Genomic DNA, 20,860 nt, shown 5'->3' on the forward strand with positions numbered 1-20,860 from the left:
ATTCAGCAGACAAAGTAAAAATACAGTGCCCTGCGTGGAAAATAGGCTATATATCATGTTTATCTCCATGCTGTGAAGGCATGGAAACCACCAGGAACTGGCCTTTTGGTGATTATTCTGGCATACATGAAATGAGGACCTTTTAAGCATTTCTTTAAGTTGAAAAACCGACAAAACCAGCAAACCAGTTATGCTTTTATAATGTCAGATTTTGTGTCTGTGCATTTTTGCCTATTTTATTGCCTTTACTGACATCTCTTTATTACATCAATCTCTAGTTAATTCGACAGTACTACAGTCAGGTGACACAAAAGGACTGTACTCGTTTATATCCTGTTTTCTTTTTGAATGTTACTGTACCTGCCTCTGCTGTGGATGTGAATGTAACACCTGATAAAACACAAGTTATGCTGCATTATAAGGTAATTAAGGTTTGTTCTGCTTCTGAGTTGTCAGTCCTTACATAAGCATGATAAGGGCCCTGGAACTACCAGAATGTTCAAACATAAACACTGTCACTGGGTTTTTGGGGTTTTTTTTAGTTACATGACAGCTTGCCTTTGTCAGAGCACTGTTTTGAACAAAAAGTACTAAACAGGCTAACTGGGGGATTCTTCAAAATTAGTTTCCCAGTTCATTTAAGAGGTTTTGATGCTGTCAGATATATGCATGTACCACTTTGGTTTCAGATGGCTTTACAGGGAGAGAAGCTAAGTGGAATTATGTTATGTGGCCCTGTATAAATTGATGCTTAACTTCGTATTTAAACCAAGTAATCACTGTTTTAACACCACCATTAAGGTGACAGTGGGCAGGAGGGGAGTTTATTTCTCATCAAAGCACTATTTTGTCATTATGTGTGATATATTATTGATGACATCAGTTAAGTGCCACAAAATTAGAAAGGTTGCATTGGTGGTTATTAATGTGCTTATTCAAAGTGAATATAGGTAGTCACACCAGTATGTTAATCCTCTTATTCATAAAAACCTTTTGTATTTGTCTGTGTTATTCTTGTCAGTGTCCTGCCTGTTGAGGGTCACTTGTATGAAAATTAATACAGCATTTTTACACTTGATCTAGTTTTCCTTTGGCATTGGAAAAAGGGTTGGAGTTTCTTTTCTCTCTTTTCTTTTTTTTTCTTTTTATTTTTTATGGGTTTGGGATTTTTATCTTGCTCATTTCCATCACTTGGTGCAAAGTTGAATTGGAAACATGGACCATGAAAGCACATCCACATGAAATTGGATGTTGCTGTGCACCTGTTTTGGCTGTAAACTTCTAACTCCATATAAGGTAGGAATAACTTTACATGATACTGGTTTAAGAAGTCAAAACCCTGTTATAAAGAAAGCATTTCATTTGCTCTGTGATATCAGAGTAAACTAGTGAAGCAGAATGTCCACAAAATATTTGAAGCTGAAAGTGTCCAGTTCAGAATCTTTAGGAATGTGTGAACAACTGAAATGCAATGATCAGCCCAGACATGTCTAAAGATTATTCCAAATAAGAGCACTTGGCATATTGTTCCATATTCTTGGTATCTGACAGTTACATTTTTAGGTGCACTTGTGTGTGTGTGTGTGTGTGTTTTCTCTTTTTTTTTTTTTTTTTTTTTCTAGGAATCTGTCTTACTTGCAGTTGAAAATGTGTTGAAATCACTGTATGGGCCACTACCTGCTGCAGTCCCTGGTGAAAGTAATAAAACAGATGTTACCTCAGAAGACATGTTTGTTCATAGAACAGACCAAACAGATGTGGCTGCTAATGAAATGGGACCATCTGGAAATGATGAGCTACACGCTCATGCTTCATTCCTTTCACTCAGCAGTGATGTGCAAAACTGTCAAGCAGGAAAAAACGCAGAGATCTGCTTAAATCATCAGACATTTAGTGGTGATAATGTACACAGTTGCTTGGACAAAAGAGAGGTTTCTAAGACTGATGCCTTTCCAGACAGTTCCTTAAATTTATTGCGTGAGGAGGAACAGAATGGACAGAATATGGCTGATATTCAAAGTAATAGTGTTCCTGTGGACCCCGAGTCTAAAAAAGCCAATGAGCATGTTTTGAGTTCTGATAATATTGACAAAATAGATAAAAATGAGGAAGCCTTAGTCCCTAAAGACTTACCTGAGATCTCTGCTGATAGTTGGAGTATGGGAAGTGCATTTAAAGACATTCTGGGAGACAAGCTGGAACCTGTTAAGATCTTGATTCCTGAAGGTGGAGGGACAGTTAATAAGCAAAATGAATACACTTGTGAAAAAAGCAGTGATCCGCAAAGCTCAGATCAAAGCATAAAGAAAAAAAATGTGATAAGTGAAAAATTTGGACGTGTGACAGCTTATGACTTAATTAATAGCAAAATAATAAAGAAACCAAAGTCTGCATTTGAATTTTTCACACATGAGTGTCGTCCAAAATTGATAGATGATAATCCAAAGACCAGCATGAATGACATCCTGCTGACAATTGAAGAGCAGTGGAAGAATTTGAATGAAGAGGAAAAACAGAAGTAAGTTCAGGCTGTGTCTTGCTTCTGAAGCTGGAAGCTACCAAAGAGTCACTTGTAATGAATTAAAAAAATTGTAATGTTCCAGTTATTGATGAAAAAATAGATAATGAATTTTGACTTCTCAGGATCAGAATCAGTGTTGTTTCACATCAGAGTTGTGTTTTGCTGTGTGCAGTTGTGCACTGCAGATTGGAATTACTCCTTCTGCCACTGTGCTGTGCAGCAGTTGGATTAGGAACAGCAGTAGTTAGGGACAGTTCTGCTGAACAGTTATTTAAGATAACAGGCAAGAAACTGTCTGAATTCTACAAACTTCTAAGGGCAGCCTTTACAGTATCACTCCCAATGCACTGTCCTTGAAAACCAGCACGGTGATGGATGACGCGCTGTTGAGTTCTTCAGAGGTTTTTCAACTTTTATTACTATAAAGTGAGAATTCTTTTTTAGGAACTTTGGTACTCAAACATTGGGTAAATTCCATTCATCTAAATTTCATTTGTATCCCAACCAAGGCTATCTCAGAATTGTATTTGCAAAACCCAGTCAAATGACACAAGGAATTACTTTTTCCCCTAACCACCTATTCCATTGCTGGTTCAGAGACTGTAGCACAGTCTAAATTTTAATCTGTTTCAAACAAGACCAAGGGTCTTCCTAGATTACAGTCTGAATAGCTAAATTCCATATTTTTCTAAAATGAATTGTCACTGAGTTTTTGAAATCCATTTGCAAGAAAAGAAAATACTTTAATAAGACATCTGCATTGTTCTGAATGTTAGCTGTGTCAGAGTTAATTGAAACCTTTTCCCCCAGCTTCTGGTTAACCTAATTTAAAGTTTACTATGCAAGCAACATGCCATGGTCACAAACCCATACATGTGAGAAAGTGTTTTGTCCATCTCTGCATAAGCAGAAATATTAATGTAATAGTAGAAATCTATTACAATTATATTCATGCTTTTAATGAAATGAAACAAAAGGTTCTGGCAGCTGTTTCAGAAAATTTTAATTTGCTCTGCTTTAGCTTTTGAGATTTCATGGTTGCTTTCCTGGTACAACTGTTATGTTAAAGAGTGTGCCTACAGATTAACTTTGCATTAGTTCAGGAAGGAGACCTCTCTGGCAATCAAGTTTTCCTTATATGTGGGATTGAATGCAATATATTACACACAGTGTATATATATTTTCCTTATATGTAGAATTGAGTCCCATGGCTGTTGAAGGAAATTAAGAATTCACCACTAGCTGTATCTATAAATACCAGCTTTGGTTTACCTTTCCACATTTATGATCCTAAAATTGCCTCAGAGAATAGCAAATAGGAGGAGATACACAGACAACTTTTCCTGCAGAGCAGCAATCCAGAAGGACTTGTGGCAGAGAACATGAGTCTTGCCTCCAGGTACTCTGGATAAATTGGGCCACCTAGAGGTAACAACAAATGTAAATACATCAGGGCAGCCAAGTGCCACAGCTCTACTTTGTGCATCATGTTGGCACAACCCCACATTTCCTGGGCTCCAGTCCTTCATCCTTCTGTGATAAAGTCCTGCCTTGTGCAATGGTTTCAGCATCTCTGTTTCTCTCTGTGGCCCCTCCATCGGGTCTCAATTAATTTAAATCCCTTTTGGGAGTAGTACAAGCACCAGATGTCTCGTAGTGACACAGGATGGCCTTTTCAAAACAAGCCAGCATTTATTACACAACCGGAATGTCAAATGTTATGGTCTTTAGGTTATAATAGAGGAGGAAAGCTCCATGCATGTCCATGCTGGCAGCATCACATATCCCCCTGCTTTGCAAAGGATTTCATTCCTTGCAGTCACTCGCCTCTTACTTAATACAGCTTGCATGTGTTTCTGACCTTCATGTTTCCTGCACATCAGGCTCAGGTGGGAGTGGGAAAAATCCCTCCAAGTGCCATAACAGTGGCAGGAGTAGTTACCCTGAAGGTGTAGGAAAGGTTCAAAGTTACACACATTGTCATGGGACTAACAAATCACCTTGTCAGCACTCTGCAGTAATTCTTCATGAGTAGATTTGTACCTTGGGAGAAATATTTTTTCAGGTAGCATGGTCTTTGCTGTCAGAGTTTGCAGCAAATACTCAAATTGAGATTATTTGTCTTATAAGGGCTGAGAGATATACATTAAAAGGGGTTTCTTAGTATGCTTATTATTTTGTTTGAGTTTACATTGCAAGGAGGAAAGAATATATCATTGGTCCATTTTTCTAGTTAAACCAAAGCTGCCTTTGAAACTAGACTTCATTCTACTCTTCCACTCTCTGCTTACATCCAATTTTGCAAATGTTCATGTCTTTAGGTTTTGTAGCATCAGAAAAAGATCTTGAATTTGCAGTCTTAATTCACAAAGCAGAGAAACACTGTTCTTGTAGCACTTGTTGATTATATGTTCCTCTGTGGAAGGATTTTCAGAAAGACAAAGATGTTCTTCCCTCATAGTTTGTAAATCTGCAGTTTTTCTTTGGTTCTGGGCAAATCACTGATATTAATGTGTATGAATTTGGAAGATGCTCACAATCAAAGTTTGGAAGACTAGAATTTTTCTGGTGGTAACCTAAACTGACAGGCAAGTTGGACTTTGTTTGGAAGTGCTTTCATTTTGGATTATCCGTGATCACTGAAGGCTCAATTCTCCTACATTTAAATATTTTCCTGCATTACAGTTAGGTCTATTCAAAACAAAGTATTTATTGATCTGGTCAAAGCTGTAAATGAATTTGGGATTAAAAAAAATTCTGTTCAAGTGATTTCATCCATTCATTTTAAAAGGAGCAGATGTTTTTTATCTTAATGTTTGCTCCATATTTTCTAGGACGTGATTTATTGCAAGAAACTATTTAAGCTGACTTTTTTAGTTAACTAAATATTGGTACCATATGTGAGTGCTAGCACATCATAATTAATTGCAAATGGTGACCCTTTTGTTGACCTTAATTTTCCAGCGTGCATACACATAATTGAATCAAACTGTTCCAGCAAGTAGCAATAAATAAATATGACCAGCTAAAATACTTATTTCCAATACTAACATATGATAGTACTGCTTTTTTTTGGTTTTGTTTTAATTGAAGATTAGACTGGTTTGAATTACCTTCTAGAATTCAGAATATCAAATAAGGGCAAAAAGAGGGAGTTCAGCAAATCACAACCTTTGCTTTCAGAAAAGTAAAATTCATAAGCAGTAGACAAGCATAAACCTGGGACCTATAAAAGTTTAGTTATCTCACTGACATTTATAAACTCATTAAGAATCCATTCATGTTGTAGAGGTTTAGTACGTAGTAATGTTTTAACCATTTAGACAGCATTTAGGAGTAGCTTTTTATTGACTGCTTTTGAAAAACTTTTAAGATTGATTATTACTTACAGATTTCTGTGATAATCATTCATATCCTCTATTCTTACACTTCATCTGGCTAATTTTCAGCCATTTGAAATCAAATACGCTTTTAAGTAAGTAAGACCCAGGGCTTGGGAAATTATTCAAGCTCCAAAGTCCTGCTGGCCCCATGGCCTCCCCTGCAAGGCTGTAGAGCTCTAGAAGCTCAAACTATTTTGTGAATTGAGCTGGATGAGCCTGTGACAAAAAACTCCTTTGCGTTTGATTGGAAATTAAACAAGGGACTGAGGTGAAAAGAACCTTGCTGTAGGTCTTTATATGATGTACTCAATTCCTTACAGTAATAGTTCCTCCCCCTTACAGTAGTTGAGGTTTTGCTGTCTGTCTTGAAGGAAAATTTCCAGCTTTTGTTCAAGATGTGATGTAATAGAGGCACCGTCACCATCTTCATCGCAGTGGGCAGTGTGTTGATGTGGGTACTTGAATGGACCATGCATGTGGTTCTTGGCTCTTGAAATGGTTACCTTCTGCTTTAGTGTGGTAGGGGTTGGGGTCTGGAGCTTTTTATCTCCTGATGCTACTGGTTTGTTTTCTCCTTCAAGTTATGAAATAAAAGCCACTAAGGACCAGGAACGGTACAACAGAGAGGTCAAGAAAGCCAATGCACAGCCAATGCACCGACCAGCAAAGGAGGCAGAAAAACACAAAGCCAAGCTGAAGAGTTCTGCATCTGACCAGCAGAAGCTTGACAAGATATTTCATAACCAGATTGAAAAGAAGGGGAAACTGGAACAGCCTGTGAAAATTGTGACAGTGCCTTTTTCATTGAGTTCCTGTAGACGTCACCTTCAGAGACAAGAGAGAAATGTTTCAGATGAGCATGAGCTTTTCCTGATCCGTCGTCAGAGTTTTCCTGATGTCTGGATACTCGCTACTGAAAAAAATGTCAAGTTGCTGAATCCATATAGACTGGAAGAGGCCCTGCTATGTAAGAGATTATTGGTGAACCATAAGCTTCCAGTAGAGAAACTGGACAATCCAATTGTGTTAACAGACAGGTATAGTACTATTGAGCAAAAATGTATATATTACTTGAAACATCGGTTGATAATTATTTACAGTAAACTCTGGCAAGGCCCTGTTTGCTAATGCTGGGCTTATTTCTGCACTCACTTATCTATTAAAACAGAGTTTTGGGTTTTATACATTTTATCTTGAAGTACTGAGCACACTTGGTCTTATTCTAGTTGAAATAAGTATGATCTTTGACCAGTTTCCTTGGTAGTACATCAAATACAAATTTCCTCTCCCAGAAGAAAATTAAATGCTCCACATTTTCACAACTTCACTTTAACTGATTTTCCTCCAAGAATTAGGAAATGGCTGATAGAATTATTATTACCGTATGCCTAAGCTCAGTCCTCTCACTAAGATAAGTGAATAGTTCTCATTTTCTTTCTTTAAACAATTGTTTTTCCAAAATACTGTATAAAATCTGGATGACTCCTTATCACTTGATATCTTTTTCTGTGGTTTTTGCACGCTTGTAATTTTCACATATGGGATGTGGATTTTTAACACTTGGGGATTTTTTTTTTCCAGTCTTATTGGTGGATCTCAGTATATGGCTGCTCTTTATAAAATGCAGAAGAATTACCAGAGTTTCCATGGATCAGGTTATTTGTCAGATCCAAGGCTTGTAGCAAATGGATTCCAAATAAAAGTGATAGAAGGTATGATGGTTTTAAAATCTATTAGTTGCATTGGAGTTTGCTTCCTATGATTCAATGATTTAAATTATTGTTAATATGGATCGTGTTATTCTGCATCACCTTGTCTTTTAAAGCACTAGCATTCTGCTTTCCTTACCATTGAGATTTTGTTTCTTGGCAGAGAATGTAATCTTCCACACAGAACATGGAGTAATGGAAACTGATGACTGAAGAGAAAACTTAAATAGTATTTCAAAGAATGCTCAGAAATGCATGTTTTCCTCAATTCTTTCTTCTTTTCTCAAAATGCTCAATGCCCATATCCTCAATTGCTATTCTGATATAATTTAGGTTAAACTGACTGGAATTCCTGAGCCCAGGCACCTTCTGCAAGTATGTGCTTTAGCTGACTACTGTACTGCTGAGCATTATGGAGGTCCAGTAAGGAGCTGGATCCTGGTTAATATCATACTTTTCTATTAAAATTGTAACCCAGAGCCCAAAGGGGCCAGCAAAGAGATGGCCAAAGGGTCGCCACACCTTTTCTCAGAGTTTGTTCTGAATACATTTTGAAGGAGTATACTTTTCAATACCTCTCTTGTTGATCACAGAAAAATGCATTTCATAGATTTTTTTTTACTTTATCAAGAGAAGTCAAAGGTCTTTACATCTTTCTGAAGAATGTTTTCTAGGATGTGCTGGAAACACAGGGGTGACCCAGTGGAGGTTCTGCAGATCACGAATTCTGTAGCAGAATTCCAAGAAAAGCAAGCTTCCTTGGGGGTAGCACCTAGCTGACAGCTCAGGGAAAAGATTGGCCATAAGAGCTATTAGAAATGCTATAGCTTCATGTGTTACAGATCCCCACATATGTACAGTGATGACAGATGTACTGTAACATATGGGATCTTTTAAGGGTAGGTACAAAAAAGGGATGTAGACTAACTCCTTCACTCAGAGGCTGGCTCTTGTGAAGAACTGAGCCAAAGCTGTTTTTCTTACTGGATCATGCACAGCAAAAACAGGGAAACTTCCTTCTGACTGACTAAATCTCTACATAAATACCAACACCTCAGGAGAAGAGGTGTTGATATTAATCTTGATAATAATCATGGAGTGAATGATTAGGGAAATAAAGCACGTACTGTAAGAGGCTGCTCTTACATGGTTTACTCAGACAAGCAGATCAAAAGCTGAGGACATCTATGATATGTTCTTAGGCAAGTATGGGAGAGAGGGATTGTGGCTTAGCACTTTTGCTCACCAACTTTTTTTTTTTACCTCCTGATATTCTAAGTTTGCTCAAAATCTAATTAATGTAACCTAGACATGAATAAATTGAATGTGAAAATTTGAAGATAAATAATTTTTCATCCTGGATGAAGAGTTTAATTTCTAGTTTATTTCTAAGCAACAACAGAAAGTTGTTGACCAGTCTTGTAGTACTGCAGATGTCTCATGGTTAAACCACAGCCAGCAGCTCAGCCCCACACAGCCACTCATTCACTCAGTGGGATGGGGGAGGGAACTGGAAGGGTAAAAGTGAGAAAACTTGTGGGTTGAGATATAAAGACCATTTAACAGGTAAAGCAAAAGTTGTGTACAGAAATGAAACAGAAAAAGGAATTAATTCACTGCTTCCCATGGGCAGGCAGGTGTTCACCTGTCTTCAGAAAAGCTGGGCTCCATCCCATGGAGTGGTCATTTGGGAAGGCAAACATCATCACAGCACTCCACTTCCTTCTCCTTCCCCTAGCTCTACGAGCTTGGTGCCACATGGTCTGGAATGTCCCTTGGTTCAGCTGCCCAGCTGTGTCCCCTCCCAGCTCCTTGTGCACCCACAGCCTCCTCGCTGGTGGGGTGGGGAGCAGAAAGAGCCTTGATGCTGTGTAAGCCCTGCTCAGCTGTCACAAAAACATCCCTGCCTTACCAGCACTGTGTCCTGCACAAATCCAAACCAGCCCATACTAACTACTGTGAGCAGAAGTGCCTGTCTTGGCCAAAACCTAATGGCAAACTATCTTTAAGACAGCTTGCTTAGTTTAAGAGCAGCATTTTAACACTATAATAGCAAAGGACTTGACACAGTAAATGGGACATAGTCTTCCCATCCTGTGTTCCTGAGATGTAAATTTAAGAAGATGAAACCTCAAGGAAACTGTTCTCGTTTGGTTTACAGTTAGTGAAAGTGCTTTGTATGCACTGTGGAGGTTGATGAACCATAGGAATAGCCCAGTCAAGAATGGGAATCTAATTCAGTTCTTTGTCCCACTTTTCTATTTTAACTACTTGACTGAAAAGTTAAGAACATGAGTCTTGTCAGTCATGTTTATAAGCTTCTGCTGATGGCATTATAGTGGTTACAGCCTTTTTTAGTAAATGAGCATGTCACTGTAGATGAAGGTAGAAATACCAGCAAACAAATGGAATTTCTTTCTTCTTCCCAGCTTTTTTCCAGCAGACCCAAGGATTTCTTCTTAATCAGTTTCTCCTCTTTTTCTTAAACTTGTCCCTGAAATACACTATCTTCTACAAATATTTATTAGAGTTGATTTTTTAGACACACAGGTATTAATTTTTAATATTCCTAATGTATCCTTTTCTGGGAATTTCACTATGAAGTTTAAGGTTAATTAATTCATAGATTCTTGTATAATCTTTACAGAAGGGGACTTGCATATGAGGAGTGATTTGTCCCACTTACTCCTGAGTATTCTGTAGGATCTCTCAGCTCTGAAGAACCAGTTTGTTTCATAAAACATCTTTCACAATCCTTATTAGAAGCATTACCTTTTTTCACTGTCTGTATTCAGTGTCTGTTTTTGTGGGGTTTTTGAAATTCAGACACATCCTGAAAGAGAGGCGTTCTGATGTTTTTGCACTAGAATTTCCTTCAGAAAAGTTGTATTTCTTCAGGATATATTGTCAGGTTTTTGGGCTAGAGGTTCCTACTTTGCATGGTGGATGATGCTTGCTGTAGAGAGGTCTTAGAATGGAAATGTGCTATTAACCCATGGTAACTGGAGAGTTTCTCCTTAGCAGCATCCATAGGAGCAGACCAAAATCCCATTCTCTGTGCACACAACCTTTGTAACTAATTTTTTCCTATCTTTTTGGATTAATTGGATCAGTCCTAGTATTTGCTGTTTCTCAGCTGAACTGAACTACCAGCTCTTTCTCTCTGCCAGGGTCTGATGCAGCATATTCAGAAGTCTGTGTTTTCCTCTGGGACTTCAGCCCTGATATGGTTATAATAGATATTCCTTTCTGACTTCTGATTGATTTATTTCTTATTAATAGACACTTAGAAGCACTTGTTTATATGCATGGCTTCCTTTTTCATCCTGAGTGAAGAGTTTTATTTTCTGTAGTAGAAAGTTTATTTTTTCTGACAGAGAGATCCTCTTACATCACAAGCAAATTTATTGATTGGTTGATTAATTGATTGATTTATTAAAGTTTGAATTTCAACGTGCTAGTGGTATTTCTAGTAATTTCTTTTTGCAAAATAACAAGCCTTTCTGTTGATCCATGTATATAAGTCTGTGATGCCATCATAGCTCTAAGATACCTCCCAAAACAAGAACAAAGGAAATTTAGCTGCTCCAATTTGACATTCAGATGTTTTAGTCATAGAAGAGGCTTTCCTTGACCCATGGTGGTTTCTTAAGGGGACTGTCAGTCTCGTAGGTTGCACTGATTATTTGTTTAAATCTCTACAGGTATTCTTCTACCAAAGAGAAGGACCCAGAGTATTGTTGCTCATTGCCGTATATTAAGTCTACTCATAATTCCCAGATGTTAACTTGGAACACTGGACCTCTTGTCTTTGGTATTGCACACTCCACTAGGACAGTTTCCTAGATAACTATTGATGCCTTAAGTTTTAGCTTTCATATTTTTCACAATCTGTACTGCCTTAGTGTGTAACTCTAAACTTCATAAAAAGTGTGAGCAAGTTCTCCTCACAGTTTAGTTAGACAAAGCAATCCTTTTCCAGAACCAAGGACACCATTGCACCTTCAGGCCCAAAAAGCGTAAACATTGGCAAATTGAAGAGAGCAGTCTGGGAGGATGGGACTTCTTAACCTCAAGCTGTAATTGAACAATTAACCCCAATATTTAAATGGACCAAAACTTAGAAAAGTGTGAAAACTTGTGGCTCAGGGTCCCTCTTGGGTAGAGCCACAGCCAGGCTCTTGTACTTGCCCAAGGTGTATCCTTTGAAGGTCTTTTAATAAATTCCTGCTTTATTCCTTTAACTCTGTCCAGCCTCTGTTCCAGGTAGCTCTCTAGGCATCACTATAGCGATTTAAATTTAAATATAGGACCATAGGTTTATTCCTTATTTCCTTGTGGTGTTGGGGTCTTTTGCAGAACTGACTGCTTATTTATTTTAAAAAAAAACTGAGCAGCTGCCTTAGTCTGGAAGGTGACCAGTAATTCCTGTGTTGCATTAGGTTTGCATCTCAACTGATCTTTTTTAAAAATGCTTCTTTGCAGTTCAGAATCTTAGCTTCTGGTAACTTGTGGCACAGAGGGGCTTTTTATGAAGATTTTCATACTTACGGTTTCTTACTTGAAAAAGAATCCACCCAGAAAGTGTTAATGTTTCCTTACTTGGATGACATGTTAGGGGCAGTGTCATTCATAGGATAAAAAATGATTCATTCATTAATCTTGCATTAATCCTGGGATTAATACTCAGAAACTGAATCTTATTTCTTTGCAGTGCTTGGAATTCATAGAAATATAACTCTGTTCTTTAATGGCCAATACCTTTTAGCTAGTGGAGTGGTTCTGAGCTTTATTTACTTTCATAATTTACCAGGAGTCTTTCTCACAGACCTTGCTCTGAACTCCATGGCACCATGTGGCACTAGATAAACTACTCCTAGTAGGCTTTTAAAAGGTCTAATTAGCTGTTTACTTCCTGGAAGGAACTCAGTTCCACGTGGAGTTTTGTTCTTGTTCTGCCATTTTGGTGGGGAAGCTCCTTAAATGTCTTTATTTTCACAAATGCACCTTTGGATGTTAATTTTTGCAAGAGTGTGGGAGTTGGAGGCCTTCCTTGCCTATTGATTCATTTGAGGCTGTCTGCCTCTTGAATGTGTTCTTGCTAGAAGACAGAAAGGTAATCTACCTTTACTCTCTTCAGAGACAATATGACTGCAGCCAGAGTTGTTCCAAATATCCTAGATTTTGGAAGTGCCCCATCTGCTTCATGTTTTTGGTAGACTAAGATCTTTGTATTGTCTCCCTGTTTCTCTTAATATTAACTGCTCAGCAGTCTAAGGAGTTTTCAACTAGATTTTTCTCTGGATAGCTCACAGTGAAAAACATGTTGTGAAATAGCCAAGAAAACACTTCTTGCTGTCAGTGTGTCAGTTAGGCAAAATCAATGGTTTCTTTGTGGAATGTGCCAGTTGTTGTAATTTGCAAAGCTGTGACGCTGAGCTCCAGTCTGTCTTCCACTGCCCTCCCACCCCCTCATGTTCTGGCCTTACTGAGGCTTCAAGTGATGCTGCCTTTGGGAGAGCAGTCTGTTTGCTTTTACTTAATAAAGCAAATTACTTAATACTCAGTGTTCTGGGACCTGCCAGGCATTTGTTTGCTCACAGTGACCCCTACGTGCAGGGAACACTTCAAGAAGTAAGATGGATTACTTTCTGTCCAGTTCTTCTTAAGATGTGTTTATTATATGTGCCTTCACTGCACATCTGTCTGTTTGCCTTTGGGAAAGGCCTAGAGAGAGATGGGAATTCTTGGCCAGAGAGGAACTGAGACCAAGGAACACACCTTAGCTGGTATTGTATCAATGCTGGGTCTTGGGCCATGCTCCAAGGCTGGCTTTTAGGGTAGAATTCTCTGCCTCATGTAGTCAACACGAGTATGTCCAAAGAATGTGCTTATAAGGCCTCTAAGAGCAGTAATAGTTAAATAACCCATTGTTCTTGGTGATATGAACTGCCTCAGCTCTTGTAATCCACCAGTGGAAAACCACACTGCAATTCAATTTCAGTTTGATTCTGACCATAGACTGGGAGATAGACAGTGTTATAGTGTCACCTAATCTAGGTGGCAGCTGGGAGGGAACAGTTTTTCCTGGCCATCAAGAAGGAATTATGCAAAGATGATTGTAAATGCTTCATTTAGAAGGAGAAAGGGGAAATTCATAACAATGAGAAATCCACATTTTTACTCATTTGAAAGCTAGTTTAGTTGTTCATGGAAACACTTTCCTTGGAAGTTGCAAAGTATTTCAGAGAAACTACTATGGCAACTGTTTGAGAACTGCTGTTTGAATACTCAAAAATCCTAATATATATTTTGTTAAAAATTTACAAGTACATTGAGGCTTGGACATCTGCTTGAATCATCAAATGTTGCCAATATCAGAGTTCTTGCAGAGGCTTGCAGATAAATACTTGTTAATCAGCATGCAATGGGGCTTCTTTGCAGTTTAAAGACTGTTAGCAGAAAAGAAGAGTGGCACACAAACAGAAATACCAAAGAAATAAACCTCCCTTAGCCAGGGTTTGTATTGTTTGTTCTTATGTTAAACTCTTTCAAGCCCACTTTGACTTTTAGATGAAAGAGGAAAATGGTGAAGCCAAATCTGGCTGTCAGAATTTGCAGATGGAACAATGGCTATTGGTGAAGCTGAAGAGTATATGAAGAAATGTTTTGCAAATTCAGAACCTCACTGTCATAAAATTTTAAAAGGTAGTACAGGAAATACAGGTTTATAAACTGAATGTCTAAATACCTGAAACTTTAAAAAGTTTGTGTCCTGTCTTTGGTAGCAAATAGAGGGGTAATTATTAAAAGGTTTTCAAGTAGACTAAGTTATAATTTTAGAGAGAAAGCAGCATAATGAAATGGTCTGGAATAGTTCCTCAAATCTGATCTGTAATTAAATCAAAATAGGACAAAAATGAAGAGAAAATAGCTGAAGGAGATTTTGAAAAGAGACTTTATATTTTCCTCCTGTCTTTTACTGACAGGCTTGCCCATGGGGAAATATTAGTATAGTACATCATCTTTTCTCACCTTTATATCTGGCACACTTTCATATAATTTAACATTTTGCTTTAAGCTGAATCTGACCACAGGTTTTACAGTATTATATAAAAATACGTCTCTGCTTGCTGGCTGCAATTAGGGAAAAGCAGCTTGAAAAAGAGAAGGAAGACAATGCTAGGTGAAAAATGAAATAAGGTTTCAGATGTAAAGCAGTGTTTATTACATAGCTGGAAGAAGGTTATGTGATTTTTGGGGGGAGGGGGGATGAGGGGCTGTTCCCTATATCAAATTCCCACTGGTCAAAGTATCTCATGCCATGAAGCTTAAAGAGGCCCAAGAGCATTATTTACCCAGTGACACACCAGTATTTAGGAAAAGTTTCAACTTGCACAGTTATCCTGTTCATCTTATTTAATGACTGTCAGATAGTGCCTGGACATGGATAACTGAGCTTCATTCTACCAGTAATGAAAGTACATCTAGCTGACTTATGATGCATATATATTTTCTCTCACTTCTGAAATATTTCATGTTTTTGTTTGGATTAGGAACAGGAATTATCCCTTGTGAGGGTTTGTTAGTTTAATCCACCTTGGAGCAATCTATTTGTCTCCAGCTCTTTTGACTTTACAAAAACCATTTATGACTTGAGCTGAAGGTAATTTATCCTACCTGGAGCCATTACACGAGAGTGGATTTATTTTCATTAGTAATTCAGTTTTTCTATGTCTGTGTCAAAGTTTGTACTTGTTAGATTTGTACAGGAGGAAAAGCAAAGGTAGCTGTGCAGGTTGGGCTGAGGTTTCTGTGCACACAACATGAATGAGAGGATAGTCTGAATGAGAATATGTGAGCCTGACCACCAGAGAATTTGCTTCTAACTGGCAGTGGAAAAAAGTTGCTATACCAGAACAACTTCAATCAATTTTCTTTCCTGAAATGTGAATAAGAAGGGAAATCATATAGACCTCAATGCTTAAATAGATACTCTGTTAGAAAGGCTGTTTAATTTTTTATTCATCATTCCTACTCAAAGTGTTACCTGCTCCAATAGTGATACCATATGAATGATAATATAAAGTCAGTCACAGAGCCTCTAGTTATATGGGTTTGAATTTTTCCTCAGATGTGGTAGGAGAAAAAACTGCTTTTTATTTCAATAGAATCCAAATTTGTTATGATAACATTTGAACTCTACAGATGTTTAAACCACTTACATAGGAAATAGTGCCAACACTGTTTTAATTTTTTTCAAACTAAATTGTGTTTTATTGCTAGCTTCAACTTTAATTTTATGTATGTTTAATTAAAGTCACAGAAGCTTTCATTAAAGCTGTGCTCAATACTAGGAATGCTGCAAATGTTTTAAGCATTAAACAGTGCCAGCTAGGATTTGGATTAATGTAAGCTGAGACATTTGTGATGTGAATAAACACACATCATCATAATGAAACATTGTGCAAATAAATGCTTTTCATTCCAAGGAAGGAACAAAAAAGTTTCCTAATTGTATTGGACTAAAGTACTAAATTACTTTGCATCAGTTTAATTTTCTGTGAATTGCTATAGAATAGAAATCAAAGCAGTGCATGAATTACTGTTTTGTTTTTGTATTTTCAGGTGTTTCGGCTGCAGAAAGTCATCTGGAAATAGAAGGGATGGCAAATTGTCTGCCATATTATGGAATTTCTGATTTGAAAGAAATTCTGAATGCAGTAGTTAACAGAAATGCAAAGGAAGTATATGAATGTAGGCCTCTGAAAGTGATAAATTACTTGGAGGTGAGACAGAAGCTTTCTTTTAGTATTAGGCAGTTAAACTTGTAATAATTACTGAAACAGCTTGAAAATCTTTCTTCAGCTTTGTGTTCTCATTAATTTCATTGTGTTCTAAACAAGTTGCTCTTGAAAAAGAGTGTCATATCCTCTCTGAGTTGTGTATCCCTTACCAAAATGCTTCCATCAGTTATACCCAAAAGCAGTCACCCAGTGTGATATAACACATACCAAAAGGTGATTTTCACAAAGTGTTTCCTCTGTAAGGCGCTTTTCAAACTGGAAAGGCATTTCTCCATGTTAGGATACAAAACTGCCACAGAATGGCAGTGACTCATGTTAATGTTTTCTGTGCAAAGAAATAAATTGTCCATCCAGAGACAATAAATGCATGAAGTTTCAGAGACAACTAATAGATGTGGAACTAGTTAAAGCTGGAGTAACCAACAGTAGTAGTAATCACTTCCTGTCTAGCTGTTTCACTAATGCTCTTCAATTCCAATTCTTTTCAAAAAGGTTACTAGAATATATGTAAAGTCTCTTCTTACTTAGGCCTTTATAACATGCCTCATTTATAACATAAATTGGGTTACTTCAAACTGGGACCTAGGCACATACTTACACAGGGTATGTGTTTTATCTTTTAAGCATTATTACACAAATCTTTCCCTATCTTTTGAGGGTGGTAAGCTGCCTTTGCAGCAAGTGATTCTGTTATGTACTCATGCACTCAGGAAAGAAGCTTAAAGAAAGGATAAGTTCAGTGTTGAGACAGGAATGGTTTGTAAAAAAACTACAAAACTGTTATTCAGAAATAAGCACTGAATTTTTTAACCATTCTGGGAGGTTAAACACTGGAAATGCCATTCACTGTCATGTTCAGAATCACTACTTTAATCATTTATTTCATGTTTGAGCAGGCAGCATGTCTGCAGCTTTTGCTTTTGGGTAGATGCAGAAGAAAGCATAGGGTTATGGTTGAAGCAGCAGCCTTCCAGGGTATAAAACAGGCCACAGTGAACTTTTTCCCACTTGGAGGAGTGGGAGAAAATGTCAGACAAAGAAAATGAGATGATTTAGGTGAAATCATTATGAATGGTGCTCAGGTTTGTACAGTATGAAGGGAGGTTGTGTGCCACATACATTTCTGTCCAGGTAACATGACTTAAGTACAGAAGAGAAGGCAGTGGCAGGAAGGCCCATCTTGGAGGAGGAAACAAAACTTCTTTTTGAAGTTCCTTAGTTCTTTGAGGGTGGGTACTTTAGCAGTCACTTCTGCTTTCTAGTGTTAAGCGGATGCAATAGACCATAGTAAATACAAATTAATCTATGAAGTTTTGCTGTAGTATTTTTCAAATTGTACTTACTGACTGCTTGAATTAATTTATGATACTTCTAAAGTTTGTAGTGTGAAATGTGTCTTGTGAACTGCTAAACATGTACAGCTGATGCTGGTGACAACAGGAAATCAGAAACACAAAGCATCTTGCAAAAGTAGGCTGAAGGAGTGCAAACATAACCAGGGGGCTGACTGTGCATGCCTCCATTATAGAAATGTCATGAACTGACCAATAAGAAATGTTTAAAGTTATATTTAGATTTCTGAGATTTGAAATATTGAGCAGCAGAAAAGGATGACCTTTAAACAGTGAGTTTTTAATTCCTGCTTTCTGGTAGCCACAGGCTGATGTGCTAAAAAGTGGTACTTTAAAACTATTGGGGTTTTGGTTTTGTTTTTCCTTTCCACAGGGAGAAGCAGTACGTTTAGCTCGGCAGCTGCCCTTACATTTGTCAAAAGAAGATGTGCAAAACACAATTTACAGGATGAAGCAACAGCTTGGAAAGGAAAATAAAGGCTGCGTTCATGGTCGTCCTTTTTTTCATCACTTAACAGATATTCCAGAAGTTGACAAGCACAACTCCATGGAAATTACTCAGTAAATGGAACATTTTGTTTGGGGTCATACTTCTCTTGCTTAATTTTGATCACTACTCTGTAATTTCAGTATATTTTGTGTAAAGCTTTTGTTTAATGACTTTTCATTGTTACATGTTCACATCCTTAAGACTTTATTTAAATAAAAATTCTATTTGAAAACAGAAAAAAATACTGTAGAAAACCAACTCACCACTATTTTTTTAAAAAGAATTTATTAAAGAAATGTTCTCAACTGGTTTCCTCCTTCTCTTATTGCTGCAGGTTTAAGAAATACCAGTATGTCAGAATTTTTTTAGATGTGAAGTGGTTAGAAGTTACTTTCAACACAGCATGGCAAAGTTTATTATACTAAGGACATCAGCTGTTAATATTCAAAGGAATGCCAGATAGCTGTAAGTATTTGAATATGGCATTGCCATATGCAGTTATTATAGTTAGTTATGCCATATGGAGTTACTATGGTGTTGTATTTCTATTTGGAAATTCTTAGCTCATGTAAATGAGTATCGACAGTACTAATGTCCGGTCGCCAAAAATTCTACATTTACAGAAGTATGGTTCTCAAAAGTTCAGTACAAAAGTTTTAAAACTTCAGATCAACAAAAACTGGCCAGTTCCATGAAAGCAGAATGGATGTGAGTCACAGGAGCACAGGTTAGCACTGAAATCAGGTGCCCATAGATGTTTATTGGTGCAGTGCTATACACAAACTGTTTGGGGGTGGGAAACATAAACTGTCCTCCCTCAGGGAGAATGTGGCATAACTAGGGCATAGTCTGCTATATAGAGAGCTACTGATTTTGGTAAACTGGTTCATTCTCTTCTACCAGAACACAATGTTTACTCCTCTATTTCAAGTAGTGGCCTACTTCTGTAAACCTACCCCCTAGGCCTTCTGTGCATAGCAGATGCCCTGTCTCTGGAAGAGTATGTTTTAAAAGTTTCAAACTCACCTGAAAATTCCTGTTTATCCCCTGCTGTTGTTTGCAAACCTTGGCACTATGAAAATGTGGTGGTAGGACCTAGCTGTGTAGTGTTTCTGTGGCTGCAGGGTAAATGGTTAAAGGTTGCTGAAAGACCCAAGTGCAAGTTAGTTTGTGGACAGGAGTGTTGGACCACACAAGTCAAACGTAGGGTTTGAATGTTTAAATCACTGATGCTGAAGTGGTGAACTAATTTAAGAAATCACATCACAGTCATACATCACAACATGTAAATTCTAACCTGAAAGGCAATGATTATCTTTTTCACAGAGCCTGTTGCAGCAGAACAAGAGGTAATTGTTTCAAACCAAAGGAGGATCAATCTAGATTACATATTAGAAAGAAGTTTTTTTTACAATGAGGGTGGTAAGGCACTAAAGCAGGCTACACAGACACACAGTAGATGCCCCATGTGGAGAAATACTCAGGGTCAGGTGGGATGGGGCTCTAAGCAACTCGATCTAGTGAAGATGTCCCTGCTCCCTGCAGGGGACCTTTATGATTATTTCTTTATGCCATTAAAGTAAGTTTGTCCTTTTCATAAAGAGCAAGGATGATCAGAGGGCATAAGCAGGATGTCTTTCCAAGCTTAATGGTAGCAAGGTACAAAATGAGAATGTCAATTGCAAACTGGACACTTGGCTCTAAATGTCACTCAGTGCAGAAGATGTGAATTTTTAGAATCGAAGTGAGTAGGTGGATGGAGATAGAGAAAGGAGACATGACCCTTGGCTCTGATGGGGAAACAGGATCCCAGCCTTGCATGGGATATAGAAGGTTATAGTTTGTTTATTTTTATTCTTGTTGGAGTACAAATTCTGAGAGTTTAGAGAGGTGCCATTACAGTCAGAAAAGCCAGAAGCAAGCTGCAGAATGGCAGAATTGAAGTTTATCTCCTAAGATTGTTGGAAATTAAGTTAATGTCTGCACACTTTTAGTCAGTTTGGAGTATAATATACAGTATTTAATAAGATAAATAATTGCTGCTTCTTTTCCAAAAGGTAAGATAGCTATATCCTAATTATACTGAAGCCAGTGCTAGCATCTTTCGTAACACTTGAGTCTATATCAAGAGGACAAGTCTTAATTGCTATTCAGGCCCTAGACTGAGGACTGAACATGATTGGCAAATGGTATTCACAGGTGCCAGGGTCACTTAGTTGCTATGGAAGCAAATTAGCATCAGGATTTTAAGTGCAGGTTCTCCAGGTTAGGTAATTATGAGTTGGAGCTTCTTTCCTTGCTGTGTTTGTTGGACTTGCACCTCTGAGAGCTGCTCTGGAGTTCTTCCTTGGGTACATGTAGATACAGTTTGTTTTCTGTCTCTGGGGGATGTTGTGTGGCTGGGTGCCGGCAGTGACTGCTGGAACATGCCTTTGGAGCTGTAAGTCTGGGTGTCTGCCCGCCACACTACTCGTGGTTGGGACTGCAAGCTGGAATTGGGAGTTGTTCTGCTGATGGGAGATGGCTTTAGATAGGACAGGGTGGAGGTCTCTCCTTGCTTTATCCGGTGTGAACAAAAAGAATTGTTACTTTCTGTTC

The 20,860-nt window shown here is 37.9% G+C and overlaps 1 protein-coding gene across 4 annotated transcripts in view; it reads left to right on the forward strand.

Moving 5' to 3' along the window:
- The window catches only part of PMS1 (PMS1 homolog 1, mismatch repair system component), a 44,460-nt gene extending 25,893 nt beyond the window's left edge, over positions 1-18,567 (forward strand). For all 4 annotated transcript variants that reach the window (XM_071434474.1, XM_071434472.1, XM_071434475.1 and 1 more), the window contains exons 8-13: positions 279-422; positions 1,623-2,518; positions 6,486-6,941; positions 7,486-7,616; positions 16,242-16,402; positions 18,146-18,567. In XM_071434474.1, coding sequence (XP_071290575.1) covers positions 279-422; positions 1,623-2,518; positions 6,486-6,941; positions 7,486-7,616; positions 16,242-16,402; positions 18,146-18,337 — 1,980 coding nt within the window. In that variant the 3' untranslated portion in view covers positions 18,338-18,567. The remainder of the gene's footprint in view (positions 1-278; positions 423-1,622; positions 2,519-6,485; positions 6,942-7,485; positions 7,617-16,241; positions 16,403-18,145) is intronic.
- Positions 18,568-20,860: the final 2,293 nt, after the last annotated feature.

The sequence above is a fragment of the Agelaius tricolor genome, unplaced genomic scaffold (genome assembly GCF_023055355.1).
Source record: "Agelaius tricolor isolate 1412-34295 unplaced genomic scaffold, bAgeTri1.0.p SCAF_10, whole genome shotgun sequence".
NCBI classification, from domain to species: domain Eukaryota; kingdom Metazoa; phylum Chordata; class Aves; order Passeriformes; family Icteridae; genus Agelaius; species Agelaius tricolor.